At 38.1% G+C, this 22,295-nt stretch overlaps 1 protein-coding gene across 3 annotated transcripts in view; it reads left to right on the top strand.

The window, feature by feature from the left end:
• Nucleotides 1-22,295, top strand: part of LOC128232504 (potassium voltage-gated channel protein Shaw-like) — a 44,900-nt gene that overhangs the window by 5,383 nt on the left and 17,222 nt on the right. The window contains exon 1 of one of the 3 annotated variants that reach the window (XM_052946083.1): nt 9,429-10,425. The exons of 1 other annotated variant lie outside the window; for it this stretch is intronic. In XM_052946083.1, coding sequence (XP_052802043.1) covers nt 10,369-10,425 — 57 coding nt within the window. In that variant the 5' untranslated portion in view covers nt 9,429-10,368. Of the gene's footprint in view, nt 1-9,428; nt 10,426-19,638; nt 19,735-22,295 lie in introns of those variants that run through there. One more of the 3 variants, XM_052946084.1, reaches the window with a different exon arrangement.

Below are 22,295 nucleotides of genomic sequence, written 5' to 3'. Positions count from 1 at the left end.
AAAATAAACGGTACATGTATGTATAATTTGCGAGCTTAAGAGCCCGCCGCTTCAGAAGTTAGATCCACGTGCTTAAAAAACCATCTCAAAAGCGCTGACAGTATCTTTGATGTGTGGAGTCGATTGACATGCCATATACAGTTTGTGTATATCACGTGATAAATTGCGTCACAAATGCTACATAGGAAGGCAATATTTTGATTTGAAAATAGACTTTAAACAAAGATAACTGCACTATTTCTTCAACATTTTAAATGAAACATAGCGCAGTCTACGCTGCTTACGGAGCCCCACATTCGGTCTTTTACCTGAATTTGATCGAGAGTTCAGTTTCTTAAGACACTTCGACAAACCTTTTCACAATACGGCCGTCTGACGGAGCACTGTCAAAACATTATTTTTGAAACAGGTTTGTCGACGTGTTTGATGAAACTAATGTCCTCATCAAATTTTGGTAATAAAACAAATGCGGGGCTCTTTAAGCGGCATAGACTGTCCTTTGTTTCATTTAAAATGGTGTTGTAAATGAAAAGTTATCTTTGATTTAAGTCTTCATTTTAAGCAAATTTTTGCCTTCCGACGTAGCATGTATGACGTCATTTATCACGTGGTATACACACACTGCAAATATGTTGATTCGAAATTTATTTGGTGTTTGTTGGCGGAGCAAAGTCCACGACCGTTTAATGCTTTTAAGCCTTGTTATGCTAAGGTTATTTGCTTACAGTAAGATGTGCAAATTTGCGCAGTAATAATACTATGTTATTTACAGATATGTGCGTATTGAGCCTTGAGAATTGGAGACAAATTGCCAGGGGCACATCTTTAATATGGGGATTAAAATTGACAACACAGTCAACTGGTTTGTGGTCTTCAAGCCGGACAAGTGGGTTTCCTACGGGTACTCCGGTTTCCCCCACAACACAAGACTACACTCTCGCGTAAAATCGTGCCAACAAGAGTGATTAATATAATGTTGTTATAACTCGTTTCACAATCGTTGTAAAATAAATAAGTATAAACTAACTGACCGATATGCTAAAAGTGTGTCCTAGGATGTTAAAAGAGTAACACTATACAGTCAAACTCCGTTGGCTAGAACTCGCTTGGCTCGAATTCCTCGTTGGCTCGAACTGGATATAAAGGACCAATTTCTTTATATACTGAAGGTAAAAAATCCAGCATGGCTCGAATTTTACGAGGCTCGAGGCATTTTCGCTTGGCCCTTCGAGGTCGAGTTAACGGGGTTTGACTCCGCTAAAAACGTCACTTGTATATCTTGTTTGAGCGACATTATACGTGAAAATCAACGCAGCAACGTTAATAACGGTCATTACCGACCCCGTAACGTATATATCGCGTCGACAACCTGTTTACATGTATAAATGTTTTATTTATTCATCGGAGTCGGAAAATAGACGCCATTTTGGTAAGATATAAATTTGGTGACCCAATATGGAAAAGTGTAGGGTCACCGCGTGACCAGTCCTGGACCAATGGCGTTGCGTCGTTTATGTTGGAGGCGTGATATAGTTTTATATTACGATGAAAAAAAACATAACAGGAAATAATAAACTGTTAGGGATTTTAAGTAAAAAATAATAATACGTTCATTTTGTTCCAAGACGTTCCGAAGCATTACTTGTACGGTTACGTGTACGCGTGGACTTCTTTTCGTACACTACGTCATCCAGGAAAGTGTACATTGTACACGTAAAATAACATGAAGGATAGCGGGAGGAAAAAAACGTTCACCTGTACGTGTAGCTTCCTGTACGTGTAGATTCCTGTATGTGTAGCTTCCTGTACGTGTAGCTGCCTGTTTGTTTAGCTTCTTGTACGTGTAGCTACCTGTACGTATAGCTTCCGGTACGTGTAGCTGCCTATACGTGTAGCTGTCTATACGTGTAGCTTTATGTACCTGTAGCTGCCTATACGTGTAGCTTCCTTTAGATGTAGCTTCTTGTACGTGTAGCTTCTTGTGCGTATAGCTTCTTGTGCGTGTAGCTGAAAGTACATGTAGCTGAAAGAACGTTAAGCGTCCTGTATGTTAAGTTTCCTGTACGTGTAGCTTCCTGTGCGTGTAGCTTCCTGTGCGAGTAGCTACTTGTACGTTAAGCTTCCTGTACGTGTAGCTTTCTGTACGTGTAGCTTCCTGTACGTGTAGCTGCCTATTCGTATAGCTTCTTGTACGTGTAGCTACCTGTACGTGTAGCTGCCTGTATGTATAGTTGCCTGTATGTGTAGCTTCCAGTACATGTAGTTGCCTGTACGTGTAGCTACCTGTACGTGTAGCTGCCTGAACGTGTAGCTTACTGTACGTGTAGCTTCCTGTACGTGTAGCTTACTGTACGTGTAGCTGCCTGTACGTGTAGCTTACTGTACGTGTAGCTTCCTGTACGTGTAGCTTACTGTATGTGTAGCTTCTTGTACGTGTAGCTTCCTGTGCGTGTAGCTTACTGTATGTGTAGCTGCCTGTACGTGTAGCTGCCTGTACGTGTAGCTTCCTGTACGTGTAGCTTACTGTACGTGTAGCTGCCTGTACGTGTAGCTTACTGTACGTGTAGCTTCCTGTACGTGTAGCTTACTGTATGTGTAGCTTCTTGTACGTGTAGCTTCCTGTGCGTGTAGCTTACTGTATGTGTAGCTGCCTGTACGTGTAGCTACCTGTACGTGTAGCTTCCTGTACGTGTAGCTTCCTGTACATGTAGCTTCCTGTATGTGTAGCTGCCTGTACGTGTAGCTTTCTGTACGTGTAGCTTCCTGTATGTGTAGCTGCCTGTATGTGTAGCTGCCTGTACGTGTAGTTTTCTGAACAAATTTCGCAAATGAGTTTTAAACTCAACAGCAACGTTTACATGTATGTGTAGAAATGCATGCAAGTACAAGACCTTCTGTATTAATAATCAGTGAACGTGTTCTTCTCTCCTAATCAACGACCACAAAACGTCTTTAGTCAAGTATAACAGCATGACAGTATCGCAGCATAACATCAACAAGTTTAAAGACACATAACAAGTACACGTAATCTTTGTATTTCGTAATTTCTGTATTCATTATTGAAGTTATACGTTTCATCTCCAATTAACCGGCCTCAAAACGTACCTAGGCAAGTATTACAGTATCACAATATCACAATATCACAGTATCGCATCTGATTTGATTTGTTTCTGCAATTTCGGTATCAAAGTGTAAAATAATCAGAATATAAGTGTTTATAGATTTTTGGTGCCAACACATGAGCGTTTACGTTTTCGTCTCTTCTAGCATCATCGACAACCACGGTCTTTTCTTCCGTTACACTTCACTTCCGTACACACATAGACATAGTGCAGTACTTATGTACCAGTCAATTGTAACCACGCCCACCCAGGTCCGGGAAATAGCGGGGACTTTGACTTTCGGTCCAGCCAAGCCCGGGTAAAATCCCCACCCTGCGGAGACGGCCTGCTAGTAAAATCCCCGCCAAATGCCCCCGCATCCCAGGGATCCTAGGTAATGCCCATTCCCCGCTATTTTGGGTGCAAAGACAAAAACCAAACGCATTCACCCAGCACTGCCGGGTCACCTGGAAGGTAAAAACGCGGTCCATTTGCCCGGCTATCCCCGGTATACCCCCGGACCTGGGGGGTGGGGGGGGGGGGGGGCGGCGTGGCACTCGGGCAAACCCATTCGGCGAATGCTTCGAAAAGAGTGTTAGACCTATAAGTTTTTTTGGAGAATAGTGCGCAGTCAGTATGTTACCCTGGCAAGAGCTACCCTGGTTCATTTACGTGCATACGTGACCCCAATTTAACGTCAATCCCGGAAGTCGATAATATTGTTTTAGTGGCGCGGTTGGGGGATCGAACCTGCGAATTGACAGTCAATTTACCACTAGACCACGGATCCGCCACAGGCGTGGGTATGCGACGATGCTCTTCTTTATATAGTTAACGGCCACGAAATATATAAAGTAAGGCCAAAATAGATTAATTGTTAGGTCTCAATCCAAAATGTTGAATAAATGGGGTCGGGGTTGAAATTTAATTTTGTAATTTATAATTCTATAGATGACTGTTCAACCGTTGAAAATTTGTTCATGCTCTTTTTTATTGCAAAAGAGACAGTGACCATGAGTTTCTAGACGAATCACGAACAAGATCGTAGCAAGTGTCCTGTTTTACATGTGAATGTTATACATCGACACTATAGGTATGATTAAATGATGTTCCGGACAGTATCGAACTGATACGCAAATAAAGACCCGAGTTCAACATTTTAATTGGGGTCAATAAAAATTTAGGGGCGGTGGGAAAAAGAGGGGGTGGGCGGGGGTAAAAATCTAGCAAGTAATCTATAGTCGCCTTAAGTATCACTGTATCACCGATCGTTTATCCCGAACAGGAGGAGCACGCGCCAGGAAATGAGATCATTCTCGTCTGCATCATGCAGCATTCGTCTGGAAGCTCATTTCAAAAAATCATAATAATATGGCGCAATCCATAAATTCAGTTGTATAAACTCCCCCGCGTGAATCTCAATGATAAAAAGCGCTTGTTCAAAGGGTTGCGGATTATTTATTAGAAATGAAGATGAATCGGTCTGCACCAATCGTCTTAAGAGGTTGTTATTGTTGGTTGGTTAGCTTGGATTGCAAATACTGTATGAAGTTGGTTGAACATACACCAATCGGCATTTAGATGTAGGTACAAAAGACATTGGCGACGTCCTGTGTGTATGTTTCGAGCAGCGTTCATATCGTTCAGGGCATTCCTCACATTCGCGACATTCATAACATTCACAACATGAGCGACATTTCCAATATTTCCGACATTCGCGATACTCCACCAACCTTCACAATATTCTCGGCATTCACGATACTCTCCCGACCTTTACAATATCCCGACAGTCACGGCTTTCGCGACATTCATAATATTCCCGGCATTCATAATATTCCCGACATACGCTACATTCATAATATTCCTGACATTCGTTACATTCATAATATTCCCGAAATTCATTATATTTTCGACATTCGTGACATTCATTATATTCCCGACATTCGCGACATTCATTACATCCGGACAGTCTGGACATTCATAATATTCCCGACATTCGCGACATTCATAATATTCCCGACAATCGTGACATTCATAATATTCCCGACATTCGCGGCATTCATAATATTTCCGACATTCGTGACATTCATAATATTACATCGTTGGCGACATTCATGAGAATAGCAACATTTGCTAAGATCAGAATATTGCATAAAGCTTTAAATTCGAATGTTTAGATTGCCGTATGTTCAACTTCATAGAGCTCAGTCTTTTAAGTGGCGAACATTTAAAATGTAAAAAAAGTAAAATGAAAATAAATGCGCTTGTGAATTATAAGCATTATGTTATTTGACGAAGTCATGATTCTTAATTTTATCAAAAGTATTCAAGATATATAATATATTAGAACTCATAATAATATGGCACAATCCATAAATTAAGTTGTATGTACTCCATCGCTCAATGGTAAACAACGCTTGTTCAAATGGTTGGGGATTATTTACCAGAAACGAAAAAGAATCGGTTTGCACTAATCGTCTGAAGAGGTTGTTATTGTCGGCTGGTTAGCTGGGCTTGCATTTACGTCATGAACGGGTCTGTAAAGTTGGCTGAACATACAACAGTCAACATTTAAACCTGCCCTCTCACAGATAGACAGTTTTTACCTTCTTTTTTGTCTCATAAACAGCTGATTTGGGCATCTCAAAATCAAGCGGCTTTATCAGCTAGTCATGACCAACCTGTCTATAAAGCTTGAGAACACTGGGCCCAAGCGTTCTTCAGATATTGATCGGACACCGTGGGGTCGGACGGATTAACATACAGACGATCAGATAACTATATGCTATCAATTATTAACAAACATGGCACAAATCCGTAAGTAAAGTCTAAATTTAACACTAACATCGTCACTATGAACTTTACATATCACGTGACTTTCTTCATGCCAAGCATGCCATATTGCTTTATTATACAAACAAGGGAGATTACTGCGTAGGAGGTTTACAAACAAAGGATATTATAATAGTACCGTGTAACCTTCATCTATTTGGGCGGAAGTTGGTATCAATCGGAACACCTCGGCCTGTATCTATCTCAAAGCTTGCCGGAGATGGCCGAGTTGTTATGATTGAGTTGGTATTTAAAACCAAAACTTTCAAAATGATAAGCAGGGCTATTATAATTTAAGGTTTTATTATTAATTAAAGTGTTATTTTTTTAAAACATACTAAACTTCATATTCTATCATACAACGTGGAAAATATTGAAAGCATTGTTCTGCAATTTATGAACTAGTCCCTTAGTTCGAATATTTCTAAAGTAATATTAAATATAATCGGCGACTAAAGAAGGGCGTCGGCTAATAATTTTCAATTTTTAACTAAGAAGTTATTCGTTTAAAAAACAAATGAAAAAAAAAAGAATCATACTAACACTGTTATTTTCATAAAATATTTCAATTTAAACCTAAATTATTTTAATTGAAGAAAAGGGAGGTAATAAGACAATTATATGGCCATGATTATTGCCTAATTGGGTTACGTACAGTTTCTACATTGTATCATTCATACTGATATATGTAATGAATTGTCATTGGATTTTCAACTTTATCCATTTATTAAAAATCAGATTATTTTCAATATACAAAACATCCTCCGAAACTTATATTTTGAGCTTTGATGAATCGGGTTTAACGGTTCGTAAACAAAGCTATAAAAAAACGTAGCCTATGTGTTTGGGGACTATAAGTATCTTTCATGTGTTTCCTGTACATTCGGGTCGGAATTTTTATCCGGGCCGGAAAAACATGATTGTTATTTTTTCTTGCATATCTAAAAACGCACTTTTGTTCATTTCACCAAAAAGCGTGTGCGAAGTTGTTTACTGACGTCATTAAAGCGCAGTAATTTTAAATCACTATAGTTCCTCTCGCGTTTTTACGTTTATTTATTTTCAATTTTAATTAAAATTCTTGCATACTTATATATTTGATTGCGCTTTATTGAAGTGGCATAATATACTTGTCATAAAACATACAAGAAAAGAAATAACAAGAGGCGCGTTGTTGCGCGTGACTCATCTTATATGGGGGTGTAAGACGGGGTTTTCCAGCACTGGTCACATAACCGGAAACACACGTCCGGTATGCAAGAAAAGTTATTCAATGCCCATTATACATGTACAAAGGTTTGTATTAACGGTATGATGTATATGTTGTTGTTTTTTGTATTTTGATATTTCTTTTTTATTTAACATTTGTTCATAAAGGTTGTTGTTGTTGTTGCTGTTGATTTTATCAAACATATTTTATAGTATTATTTTACAATAATAATGTTGGCTTGTCCATTATGATCACGTGACCCTCCATGGTACAACATTGAAACCTATTCCAAACTGACGTTCCACGCGACGTCAATAAATTTGATCTTACATTAAAAACACCTTAAAGCTGCACTCTCACAGATTGACCGTTTTTCCAACTTTTTTATTTTTTGTCTTGGAATCAGCAATTTTTTGCGTAATTATCTGCAAACAAGTAATGAAATACTGTTCACAAAAGATCAGATCGCAGATTTTCATATTTCCATTCCAAATTTTATGTTTTGTGGCTTAAACCGTTACTAACAGTTTGAGGAAAATGCATAAAACATCAATTTTGGAGAGGAAATATGAACATCTGCGATCTGATCTTTTGTCATCAGTCTTTTTTCACTGGTTTTCAGATATTTACGCAAAAAAACTGCTCGTTCCAAGACAAAAAATAAAAAAAAGTTGTCAAAACGTTCAATCTGTGATAGTGCAGCTTTAAGCCTTGGCAGACACCCTTTAAAGGTTGTTTCGATGGTTTAAGTTTCTTATTTTGCTCGCATTGTACTCATGTTTGTAAACAAAAGGTTGTGCATGATTGTCAAATTGATGGTTTGTGAGATATTGCTGATTGTAGAGTGGGAATAAGAGGATAAAGAACATGTAACCTTTCATAATACTATGGTGGTTGATTTCTGCCATTCCGGATTTTTCGCGAAAATGAGTGTAGAGCGATAATGCGAAATAATCATAAGGCGAAAATATGAGAAAAACGCCAGTTGGTGGGCGAAAATGCGCCAAATGGCTTGGTGAAAAATACGCCGAAAGGAGGTGTAAAAATGCGCCAAGTGGCATGGTGAAAATGCTCTAATTGGCGTGATGAAAATGCGCCAAGTGTAATGGTCAAAATGCGCTAATTGGCGTGATAAAAATGCGCCAAGTGGCTGGCTGGGTGAAAATGCGCCAAGTGATTCGGTGAAAATGCGCCATGTGGCATGGTGGAAATGCGCAAAGTTGCAGGGTAAAAATGTGTCAAGTGGCAGGGCGAAAACGCGCAAAGTGGCAGGGTGAAAATGCACCATTTGTCAGTGGTGGGGTGAAAATATGCAAAGTTGGGTTGTGAAAATGTGACAAATGGCGGAGTGAAAATGCGCTGAGTGGTGGGGTGAAAATGTGCCAAGTTGGGTTGTGGAAATGTGCCAAATGGTGGGGTTAAAATGCGCCATTTGGCGGGGTAAAAATGCGCCAAATGGCGGGTAGAAAATGCACCATTTGGCAGGTTTAAAATGCGTGGAGGGGTATAAATGCGCCAAGTAGTAGGGTGAAAAAGCGTCAAATGGCGGAGTGAAAATGCGCTAAGTGGATGGTGAAAATGTGCCAAGTTGGGTTGTGAAAATGTGCCAAATGCCGGGGAAAAAATGTGCCAAGTAGCGGGTTGAAAATGCGCCAAATGGCGGGTTGAAAATACAAGTGGATGGTTTGAAAATGCGCCAAGTGGCGGGTTGAAAATGGAGATTGCTCCATGTGGTTTGGTGAAAATGCGCCAGATCGCAGAGTGAAAATGCGTCAAGTGCCGGTTTGAAACTGCGCAAAATTGCGGGGTGGAAATTCGCCAATTGGAAATCATTAAAAAGAGAAATAAATATCCGGCACATTTTCACATGTTTGCCCTTTCGCTGCGAATATACGAAATGACAGAAATCAGCCACCATATACTACTGCCAGGCAATCAGTTATGAATGCATAATCCATTATGCAATACACAAGAATTGCATTTCACTCACTTATCCATATAGAAGCGCCGGCTAATGTTAACTTATATTACCAAAGTTCATAAAATAAAGCATTATATGTAATTGTAGACACTTTAGGCATCAGACAATATATCCTATGCGGGATTTGCAGGCCGCTAGAATTGAGCTCTATATAGATCATAGTTTCCAGAAAACAATTGTTTTTGCATATCTCTGAATGCTTTTTCAATATATCACCATCTGGGAATCCCACTCGGGGTGTTGTTGTTTTCAGGCATGTACCAGTCCAGTATCATTGTTGTTCGTGTGAATGTTTCCAGGGGATTAGTGGCTGATAAAGTCATTATCTTTAGTGTCGGATATTACGTTGAAACTTGATGATAAAATCTTGGATTAAGAGAGATATGAATATGCACGACAGGATGCTTGCATCAATGTAACTGCTCAACCCGCAAACTGATTCTTAATATTTTCGGAATGAGTTTCTAACTGATACATTAAGAATACTTACCTGTAAATTGAAATAAAAACCTTGAATACGAATAGAGAAATACCATTGTATAAAAGACATTCTAGGTAAAGTAAGCGAATTAATGATAGGTTTTCAAGCATTTTAAAACGCAATAAATTGTACATTTGCAATTCATTGTAGAAAGTGTGACAGATGTGTGAGTGATAATTAGGTATCAGTATATGCAAGTGTGAATGATCACACACTTATGAGGAAGTGTGACTTAAGTCAGTTACGGTAAGGAATAAGTGAATAAGTGTGAGTTATCTTACACACACATACATGAGGAAGTGTGACATATGAAAGTAACGTCCAGGAATCGGTTCTTAAGTGAGAGTTATCACACACACATATGAGGAAGTGTGACATATAAGGGTTACGACTAGAAATAAGTTAAAAAGTGTAAGTTTTCACACACGCATATATATGAGGAAGTGTGATATGTGCGGAAATTAGGTGTGATTTATACACACACATACGAGGAAGTGTGATATATGTAAGTTACGACTAGAATTCAGTACACATTAGTGTGAGTAATCACACGCACACAGATACATGAAGAAATGTGACATATAAGAGTTACGACTAGAAATAAGTAAATAATTGTGAGTAATCAAACAAACACATAAATGAGAAAGTGTGACATATGTGAGTTACGACTAGGACTAAGTACATTAGTGTGAGTGAGCACACTCGGTGTTTAAGGCGTTGGTGTGACATGTAAGTTCCGGTTCCTGGCGGCCTGGGCCAACTGATGGGTGTCCAACACCACAGGTCAAAGGTCATTCTATTCCGGAACATGGAAAGTGGGGTAAGCTAGGATTAAATTATTATCAGAAAACGGTATTCAGAAGAGGACTTCATCCCACTGGATGTCAGTTGTCAGTAAATGTATATATTCTTTTGTCAAGGAATAACAACTACTGTATACTTGAATCCTTCATGCTTGAAAATTAATTGGTATCAAAAAGTGTCATACATTCCGGTCAAGTTTGATAAAAATGTGTTGAAAAATTGCATTGTTCCGTGCCACTTTCCGGAGTGCTTCCGCTGCTCGTAGTAAACATTTTTACACTGTTCTACGTTGCAACTAGTTTTGGTAATGATCTTTGCCTGATTGTTAAGATTATCATGATGGCACTACTGAAGCGTTTTATGAGGATGATAATGAATAGATTTGTTGTTGTTGTTGCTGCTGCTGCTGTTGTTGTTGATGCTGCTGTTGTTGCTGCTGCTGTTGTTATTGTTGTTGTTGTTGTTGTTGTTGTTGTTTTTGTTGTTGTTTTTCATGAGTCCTTAGCAATTTGTTAATGTTCAGTCTATTTGAAATATTGTTTTACTTATTATTTCGAAACTTAATCAGAGTGTTCATCTTCAGAACATATACGATACGCTTAGAAATTTAGCATATATTCCAGGAAACAAAGGAATTTAAAACGTACCATTTTTGTGGTCCAATTTATAGCATACTTGTTTGTTTTTTCAATTAGATTGTAGGAAATTCGGGCGGGAAACTGAGTCTTGTCTCCGATTGACCATTCGTCTACAGGGTGTCCAAGCATAATTAGGATAAACAAAGTCAAAACAAAAGTAAAATCTATTTGCTTTTTAAGAGTATAAAATAATTAAGCTACGCGCTTGATTCATAAATGTATAGGATATGTTAGAAATAGCAGTCATACATTTTACTGGAACGCGTTTCGATGCATTACGATCGTGCACGTTTTACGGATCGAAATGCAAAGTATTCTCAGACCTGAATCAGATTTTGGCCTTCTTACAGCAAACAGTGTATTGCAGAGTGTGTTCTGATATAAAATTGGCGGTTGTGGGTGGGGGAATTTCCTGCATTACGTCTCGCTTAATTACCCTTAATTGTACGGCAGTTCCGAATTTTCCAGCCTCTTGTGTGTTTCTTCTTGAATGTTCTTGAATTTCTGGGTTTATACGTTTTGCTGTATTCGATAATCGTAAGAGTATTACTCTTTAAATAATTGTACACCAAAGAATATTGTATATAAAGAAACAGGCAATCAAGTCTTAAGATCACCACCGGAAATGTAAAAGTCTTAAGATCACCACCGGAAATGTAATAGTCATAAGATCACCACCGAACATGAAATAGTCTTAAGATCACCACCGGAAATATAAAAGTCTTAAGATCACCACCGGAAATGTAATAGTCATAAGATCACCACCGGTCATGAAATAGTCTTAAGATCACCACCGGAAATGTAATAGTCTTAAGAGTCTTAAGATCACCACCGGAAATGTAATAGTCTAAAGAGTCTTAAGATCACCACCGGAAATGTAATAGTCTTAAGATCACCACCGGATATGTAATAGCCTTAAGATCACCACCGGATATGTAATAGTTTTAAGATCACCACCGGATATGTAATAGTCTTAAGATCACCACCGGATATGTAATAGTCTAAAGATCACCACCGGACATGTAATAGTCTTAAGATCACCACCGGATATGTAATAGTTTTAAGATCACCACCGGATATGTAATAGTCTTAAGATCACCACCGGATATGTAATAGTCTTAAGATCACCACCGGATATGTAATAGTCTTAAGATCACCACCGGACATGTAATAGTTTTAAGATCACCACCGGATATGTAATAGTCTTAAGATCACCACCGGACATGTAATAGTTTTAAGATCACCACCGGATATGTAATAGTCTTAAGATCATCACCGGATATGTAATAGTCTTAAGATCACCACCGGAAATGTAATAGTCTTAAGATCACCACCGGATATGTAATAGTCTTAAGATCACCACCGGACACGTAACAGTCTTAAGATCACCATCGGATATTTAATAGTCTTAAGAGTCTTAAGATCACCACCGGATATGTAATAGTCTTAAGATCACCACCGGATATGTAATAGTCTTAAGATCACCACCGGATATGTAATTGTCTTAAGATCACCACCAGATATGTAATAGTCTAAAGATCACCACCGGATATGTAATAGTTTTAAGATCACCACCGGATATTTAATAGTCTTAAGAGTCTTAAGATCACCACCGGATATGTAATAGTTTTAAGATCACCACCGGATATGTAATAGTCTTAAGATCACCACCGGATATGTAATAGTCTTAAGATCACCACCGGATATGTAATAGTCTTAAGATCACCACCGGATATGTAATAGTCTAAAGATCACCACCGGATATGTAATAGTCTAAAGATCACCACCGGACATGTAATAGTCTTAAGATCACCACCGGATATGTAATAGTCTTAAGATCACCACCGGATATGTAATAGTCTTAAGATCACCACCGGACATGTAATAGCCTTAAGATCACCACCGGATATGTAATAATCTTAAGATCACCACCGGATATGTAATAGTTTTAAGATCACCACCGGACATGTAATAGTTTTAAGATCACCACCGGATATGTAATAGTTTTAAGATCACCACCGGATATGTAATAGTCTTAAGATCACCACCGGACATGTAATAGTCTTAAGATCACCACCGGACATGTAATAGTTTTAAGATCAACAGCGGACATGTTATAGTTTTAAGATCAACAGCGGACATGTAATAGTTTTAAGATCAACAGCGGACATGTAATAGTTTTAAGATCACCACCGGACATGTAATAGTTTTAAGATCACCACCGGACATGTAATAGTTTTAAGATCACCACCGGATATGTAATAGTCTTAAGATCACCACCGGATATGTAATAGTCTTAAGATCACCACCGGACATGTAATAGTTTTAAGATCAACAGCGGACATGTTATAGTTTTAAGATCAACAGCGGACATGTTATAGTTTTAAGATCAACAGCGGACATGTTATAGTTTTAAGATCAACAGCGGACATGTTATAGTTTTAAGATCAACAGCGGACATGTTATAGTTTTAAGATCACCACCGGATATGTAATAGTTTTAAGATCACCACCGGACATGTTATAGTTTTAAGATCAACAGCGGACATGTTATAGTCTTCAGATCAACACCGGATATGTAATAGTCTTAAGATCACCACCTGGCATGTCATAGTCCAAAGATCACCACCGGAAAGGTAATAGTTTTAAAATCACCACCTGACATGTAATAGTCCAAAGATCACCACCGGACATGTATTACATCTTAAGACCACCAATGGACATGTAATACCTCATAAGATCACCACCGGACATGTTTTACCTTTATAGGTTACCATTGCACATGTAATACCTCTTAAGATCACCACCAGACTTGTTATACCTCTAAAGGTCACCGACGGATATGTCACACGTGAATATCATAAACGGACATGGAATACCTTGTAGGATCACCAACGGACATGGAATACATTACAATAACCACGAACATGTCATACCTCTTGAAATCACCACCGGACATGTAATACCTCTTGAAATCACCAACGGACAGGTAATACCTCTTAAAATCACCAACGGACAGGTAATACCTCTTAAAATCACCAACGGACATGCAATTCCTCTTAAAATCACCAACGGACAGGTAATACCTCTTAAAATCACCAACGGACATACAATACCTCTTAAAATCACCACCGTACATATAATACCTCTTAAAATCACCAACGGACAGGCAATGCATCACCAACGGACATGCAATACCTCTTAAAATCACCAACGGACATACAATACCTCTTAAAATCACCAACGGACAGGTAATACCTCTTAAAATCACCAACGGACATACAATACCTCTTAAAATCACCAACGGACAGGCAATGCATCACCAACGGACATACAATACCTCTTAAAATCACCAACGGACATGCAATACCTCTTAAAATCACCAACGGACAGGTAATACCTCTTAAAATCACCAACGGACATACAATACCTCTTAAAATCACCACCGGACATGTAATACCTGTTAAAATCACCAACGGACAGGCAATGCATCACCAACGGACATGCAATACCTCTTAAAATCACCAACGGACATACAATACCTCTTAAAATCACCACCGGACATGTAATACCTCTTAAAATCACCACCGGACATGTAATACCTCTTAAAATCACCAACGGACAGGCAATGCATCACCAACGGACAGGCAATACCTCTTAAAATCACCAACGGACATACAATACCTCTTAAAATCACCAACGGACAGGCAATACCTCTTAAAATCACCAACGGACAGGCAATACCTGTTAAAATCACCAACGGACAGGCAATACCTCTTAAAATCACCAACGGACATACAATACCTCTTAAAATCACCAACGGACATACAATACCTCTTAAAATCACCAACGGACAGGCAATACCTGTTAAAATCACCAACGGACAGGCAATACCTCTTAAAATCACCAACGGACATACAATACCTCTTAAAATCACCAACGGACATGCAATACCTCTTAAAATCACCAACGGACAGGTAATACCTCTTAAAATCACCAACGGACATACAATACCTCTTAAAATCACCACCGGACATGTAATACCTGTTAAAATCACCAACGGACAGGCAATGCATCACCAACGGACATGCAATACCTCTTAAAATCATCAACGGACTGGTAATACCTCTTAAAATCACCAACGGACATACAATACCTCTTAAAATCACCACCGGACATGTAATACCTCTTAAAATCACCAACGGACAGGCAATGCATCACCAACGGACAGGCAATACCTCTTAAAATCACCAACGGACATGCAATACCTTCGGTTTAATGATATATCACATGTTTTGAAATCTATGGATTTTTAACCACCGTTTTCATGATTGTATTCAAAAGTTAGTTGAACCAAATTTAGGAGAGTATATAAGTACTTATAAAAGACAAACAAAAATATTATATACTGATCGACCATAGACTTTTTAAAAAAAAAATCCTAAAAAAAATCATGTTTTGGGTAACATACGTTGCCATCTTAAAGGGACTAGACACCATATGTCCCCAAAGTTGTCAATTAAAGTATTTCCCCAAATCAGGCCGATAATTATCAATACGAGCTAGCATGATGTCGATAATACATCATTTTACGAGATATAAAAGAATATTTTGTCGCTGTCTCAGCTGCCTTCATCCGTTTAAAAATAGCGCATAATAGTTTCTTAGTGTAAAGTGTCTATATGAAGCATGTGAAAGTCACGTGATTAATATATACATATATACGGACGCTATTTATTTATTTTTTAATTTTCTGGGATGTTCGTCGTAAACAAACCCAGTAAATTTAGACTTGTAGCAATACACAAAAGTTTTGACAATTTTTTTTTGATGGTATCATCTGGTGTCTAGTCCCTTAAACATTGAAGGACAATTCACATAATCATTATATACCAAAATTAGCCAATGATGCATTTGTGGTAATTTGACATTTTGTGTTGCGCACGAGTTAGGCATATAGTAGAGGTTTTCTGAAATGATATTAATACCACTCGCCTGATGTGGGTTCCCTGGTGGATTATGAATATCCGAAGTTATGGATCCAATGTAGATCAATGTAATTGGTTGTTCTATCTAATCATTCACCGATCATTTTCTTTGGGACCGTATACACTAACCACTTGAGTCTGGGTTTCAGACTCAGACTCAGAAAATTGAATTCTTTAATGTTTTAGAATATCTTTAAAAGAACAAATTTTGGCCAAAAAATGAGTGCCGGGTTAAAGAGAAGATTATTTGTAAAAACATGCATTAATATTTACTTTTTTTGTTTCTATAATTGCATTTTTACAACAAAATTAAAATTAAGCTTTTTTGAGTCTTAGACTATACGGGCCCTTGTGTTTTAATAAACACAGTTTATTCAACTGGGTAAAAGGCAAGACATTAAAATAGAAAATTTATTCCTACTTATAATTTTGATATATACTATAGTATGCCGTATCTATATACCACAATATGTCGTATCTATACCATAGATTGCCACACCTATACCATATTATGCCGTGTCTATACCGTGTCTATACCACAGTTTGCAGTGTCTATACCATAGTATGCCGTGTCTATACCACAGTAAGTCGTGTTTATACCATAGTATGCCGTGTCTATACCACAGTAAGTCGTGTTTATACCATAGTATGCCGTGTCTATACCACAGTATGCCGTGTTTATACCATAGTATGCCGTGTCTTTACCACAGTATGTCGTGTCTATACCATAGTATGTCGTGTCTATACCACAGTAAGTCGTGTTTATACCATAGTGTGCCGTGTCTATACCACAGTAAGTCGTGTTTATACCATAGTATGCCGTGTCTTTACCACAGTATGTCGTGTCTATACCATAGTATGTCGTGTCTTTACCACAGTATGCCGTGTTTATACCATAGTATGCCGTGTCTATACCACAGTAAGTCGTGTTTATACCATAGTATGCCGTGTCTATACCACAGTAAGTCGTGTTTATACCATAGTATGCCGTGTCTATACCACAGTAAGTCGTGTTTATACCATAGTATGCCGTGTCTTTACCACAGTATGTCGTGTCTATACCATAGTATGCCGTATATATACCGTAGTTTTCCGTATCTATATCATAGCATTGGTGTTGATGTAAAATTATTTTCCTCGATTAGGTGTTGCAGGTACCCCAATTTGACAGAATATAAAAACTACAGCAACCATATCTGCTTCACATTTTAATACTGGGAGTTAGCACGAACGGCTTAGTACGGGGGTGCACTCTGAACCCCCCTCCCAATTCGCTCCCTAGCATTGCATAACTGATTTTTTATGACAATAAGGTAGAAAGGATATGTATATAATACACAAAATTACTCCATTTCAGACTGTAACCCGAAATGTGTTGGGGGAAGATCCCCAATCCTTATATCACGTTTATGCCTATTATGTGTTTGGGAGGCGCACTTTGGGTTGCAGCTAAATACACCCACCCACCCACCCCCTTCAAAAGCGACATACCGTGCACTTAAGGAGCCTTCCAACCTAGTAAACATTTTAACACGTATATTCAGCTTCTGGTTTGAATGAAATGGGCGTGTTGCGACACGAGTAAGTCAAATCCTTTCATATTTAAATATCATTTTCTTAGTGTTTTTGTGGTTTCCCTCATAGAGAGAAATTGACCATAACCCAACCCACATGGATGAAATCATTCGTTATGTTCGGGTCTCTGAATTCTTAACCATTGGCTACTTTAAGGGCTCAGTATTATATGGTATGTTCCAAATCGTTTGCAACTGCTATGGTGTAGAGCTGATCAATGAAAAGCTTCATAAACCAATTGAGATGTATTAGTTTTCTTTTTGTGGTCTTTGAATTATTTTGAAGTGTAAAGTTGCCATCATCATCTTATGAAATCAAGTTTAAAGATGGGACCTGAAAATTAATTATTTTGGTTCGGGTTACCCGACCCTAACTACGAAATAGGCGCCCACCTCATCGTTGTTATAGCCCGTTTGCAAAATAATAGAATAAAAAAAAAAATATATCTCATGCATGTGTTTTAATATGAAGTTAAAAGTTTATAAACCTTTGAAGATTATTTATACAGAAGATTACTTTTACACCATTCCCCAATGATTGCAATAATGTTCGTATATAAAGCCTAATAAAATAAAGAATAAAAAAGCTTACCTACCATAACTGTGTATGATTTAGGTAATTATTTTTGGCCTGGGTCGAACTATGTAGATCAATATAAACATTGTTTAATCGCTATATAGACCACGCTTTTTTCTCTTCCTTAAGAAATACGACCTACAAATAACTTAGTTCTCTGATAGCTTCATTGATCTTAATGTTAAATGTCAATGCCATATAAATTTGGTTTAATTTTCAAATGTATTTGCTGGTGATCATTTATTTGTAAAATAAATTACCAAAAGTTCATAATACTGTACAGTGGCGGATCCAGGCTGTGCCGTTAGAGGGGTGTAACTTAGGGGTGTAATCTTTTGACTTACATCCCTCCCTCAGGACCGAAAAAATAATTTAGTTTAAAGTGTTGAGTGTTGCCAGGTGGGAGGGTGGGGCAGGGTGTTCTCCCCCAAGACAATTACTAGTCCATGCATTTTGGGCGTATGCAATTACTCTTTTTCTCATTGATTTAAATAAATAGTAAACGTGGACGATTCATTAAGAGAACTGCGATGGGGGGGGGGGGATTTTGTTTTCAAATGATACAAAAATCAAACTAGGGGCCACCACCCATCCTTACACATATCTATGGGTCGGATTCATTAAGAAACACCATTTCCTTTTCCGTTTAAGACCTAATTATTTGTTCACATTTGTAATATAAACTAGGTTACTAGGTCAAATAGTGTAAAAATGACATAATTTTCAACCCCTTTTTTCATAAGAATGTTTATCTAAATGAATATATGCCAAGATTATTTTATTAGTTTCTCGTGTGCTTTTTTCTCTCTCTTACTAAATGCTTTGATACGCAAGTGACTAAAACATACCGACATGACTCTCGTGTTAACAAATACATTCCATTGCCTATTTTAGCACGCAAAAGAATGCTTATATATCTACTTTTCGTTTATTGGTAGAAAGTATGAGATCATGTTTTAAACATGAATGTCTTGTTTGTGTTTTGTATTTTTAAACAGGAATGGTTTTTGTGTTTGTATGTCTTTTAGTTTAAGATTTACAATAGCTTAAGTAAAATCTTCAAATTACCTACCAAAACGACAAAATTACAAGCGAACGGATAAATAATATTTTTATAAAGAATTCCACAAGAACCTATACTAAATCATTGAATTAAAACTCGTGATATCATGTTTATTCTTAATCTCCTGATTATCTTTTTACGAGGTTTATCACTTTCAAATGGCATTGAATTGCTCTTTTTACTCTACTTGTCGGCTATTTATTACCTAACAAACAACGAAACTGTGAAATTAAGATTCCAATTCCTTTGATTCGTCCGCGGATATTTACATTTAAGCCCAGTTTATAAAATATTGTAAACAGACTTATTTGAAATCCAATTTTCTGCATTTATAATGACTTAACTAATATTGTGGTTTACCTTAAGTGTTTATAAAATAGGATACGATAGGTTTCAGACGAATTAAAACAAATTCTCAGTATTATTACTTTTTTGTGATTCGTTAAAATGCCAGTCGACTGTGAATATTCCCTTATAGACAATCAGGTACATTTACTTTATATTTAAATTTAATATAACCTTTGTTTAAAGAACATTTTAATAATTTTAGCTTATTAGACTATGTATGTTTGTTTCAACTGACACCCTTATTTTAAAATCAATACATATACATGCATAACAAACATTAATTTTGAGTGATAAACTTTTAACTTCTTACTAAATAATGCATTTATGGAAAATATAAGTTATTGATAACAAGATTGTAACCGTGTATTTAATAGATGAAAACGCACAAATATTATATAACTGATGGGCCCTAAAATATTTACAGTGACCAATAATCGTCTCATAAGGTTGCACCTTTCTTTCAAATTAAACACGATATCCTTCATAAGAACCATTGTTTTGAATATGTATTCATCCTTTTCGGTAATTAAAAAAAAATGTATAAATTGTGGTTCATATTATTTGGGAGAAAGAGTGCACTCTTAAAGTAAGATCCGCTATAATTAATGTTAGAACTTAATAAAGTAAAAAAAAATCATCCTCTGATTTTAATAGATAGATAACAATTACAAAAGTTACCGACTTTGTTGTAACGTATTAGCTTTAATTGTGTATTTTTTAGTATATGTTATGTCATATGACCCTCAGAGTTGTGTTATATTATACTCATTTTATACTAGTATGCATACACGTTGACATTGATCATTATAATCATATGTGTTGTTGACGATGTACATTGTACAAGTGGAAATAAACAGTCCGTCTGTCTGTCTGTCTGTCTGTCTGTCTGTCTCTCTGCCTGTCTTAATATGAGCATTAATATATATTTCAAACTATATGCCTAATCAGAGCGACACGACCCGTTTTATCGTGTGACCAATCATGTATTGATCAAAACATGTATATACTGTAATATACAGGTATGTTATGTAACGTTATTTATACTGGCACTCGGGCAAGGCCCATCCGGCGGATTGTTCTGATAAGATTTTTAGCCATTTAAGTTTTTTTGTGGATAGTGTGTAGACAGAATGTAGCCCTGAGAAGAGCTACCATGGTTCTTAAACGTGTACCAGTACATAACACTGCCATACGGGACCCCCATTTAATTCTAATTTATAAACGACTTCATCTAAATAGATTTCATAATCTTATCACGCTTAGACCAAAAGGTTATGTATGTCCACTAACATCTCCAAAGAAATAGGGTAGGTAGGTAGGCTAAAAATGTATAAATATATACATGTATATTCGGTCCTCAATACTCATAGTGATTTGTCGGTCAATATCCCCTTGGCCCCTATACCTTAGATGACTTGTCAGTAATTATCCCCTTGGCTCCTATACCCATGATGACTTGGCAGTCAATATCCCCTTGCCCCCTGTATCCACGATGACTTGTCAGTCAATATCCCCTCGGCCCCTATACCCATGATGACTTGTCAGTCATTATCCCCCTGTCCCCTGTATCCACGATGACTTGTCAGTCAATATCCCCTCGGCCCCTATACCCATGATGACTTGTCGGTCAATATCCCCTTGGTCCCCATACCCATGATGACTTGTCACTCAATATCCCCTCTGCCCCCATACCCATGATGACTTGGTCACTATACCCATGATGACTTGTCAGTCAATATCCCCTCGGCCCCTATACCCATGATCACTTGTCGGTCAATATCCCCTCGGCCCCTATACCCATGATGACTTGTCAGTCAATATCCCCTCGGCCCCTATACCCATGATGACTTGTCGGTCAATATCCCCGTGGTCCCCATACCCATGATGACTTGTCAGTCAATATCCCCTCTGTCCCTATACCCATGATGACTTGTCAATCAATATCCCCTTGGCCCCTATACCTTAGATGACTTGTCAGTAATTATCCCCTTGGCCCCTATACCCATGATGACTTGGCAGTCAATATCCCCTTGCCCCTTATATCAATGATGACTTGTCAGTCATTATCCCCCTGTCCCCTGTATCCACGATGACTTGTCAGTCAATATCCCCTCGGCCCCTATACCCATGATGACTTGTTGGTCAATATCCCCTTGGTCCCCATACCCATGATGACTTATCAGTCAATATCCCCTTGGTCCCCATACCCATGATGACTTGTCAGTCAATATCCCCTCTGCCCCCATACCCATGATGACTTGGCCCCTATACCCATGATGACTTGGTCACTATACCCATGATGACTTGTCCCCTATACCCATGATGACTTGGCCCCCATACCCATAATGACTTGGCCCCTATACCCATAATGACTTGTCCCCTATACCCATGATGACTTGGCCCCTATACCCATGATGACTTGGCCCCTATACCCATGATGACTTGTCCCCTATACCCATGATGACTTGTCCCCTATACCCATGATGACTTGTCCCCTATACCCATGATGACTTGGCCCCTATACCCATGATGACTTGTCCCCTATACCCATGATGACTTGGCCCCTATACCCATGATGACTTGGCCCCTATACCCATGATGACTTGGCCCCTATACCCATGATGACTTGTCCCCTATACCCATGATGACTTGTCCCCTATACCCATGATGACTTGGCCCCTATACCCATGATGACTTGG

The sequence above is a fragment of the Mya arenaria genome, chromosome 4 (genome assembly GCF_026914265.1).
Source record: "Mya arenaria isolate MELC-2E11 chromosome 4, ASM2691426v1".
Lineage (NCBI taxonomy): Eukaryota > Metazoa > Mollusca > Bivalvia > Myida > Myidae > Mya > Mya arenaria.
Note: the sequence above shows the minus strand (reverse complement) of the source record. Positions and strands in the feature narration are given on the sequence as shown.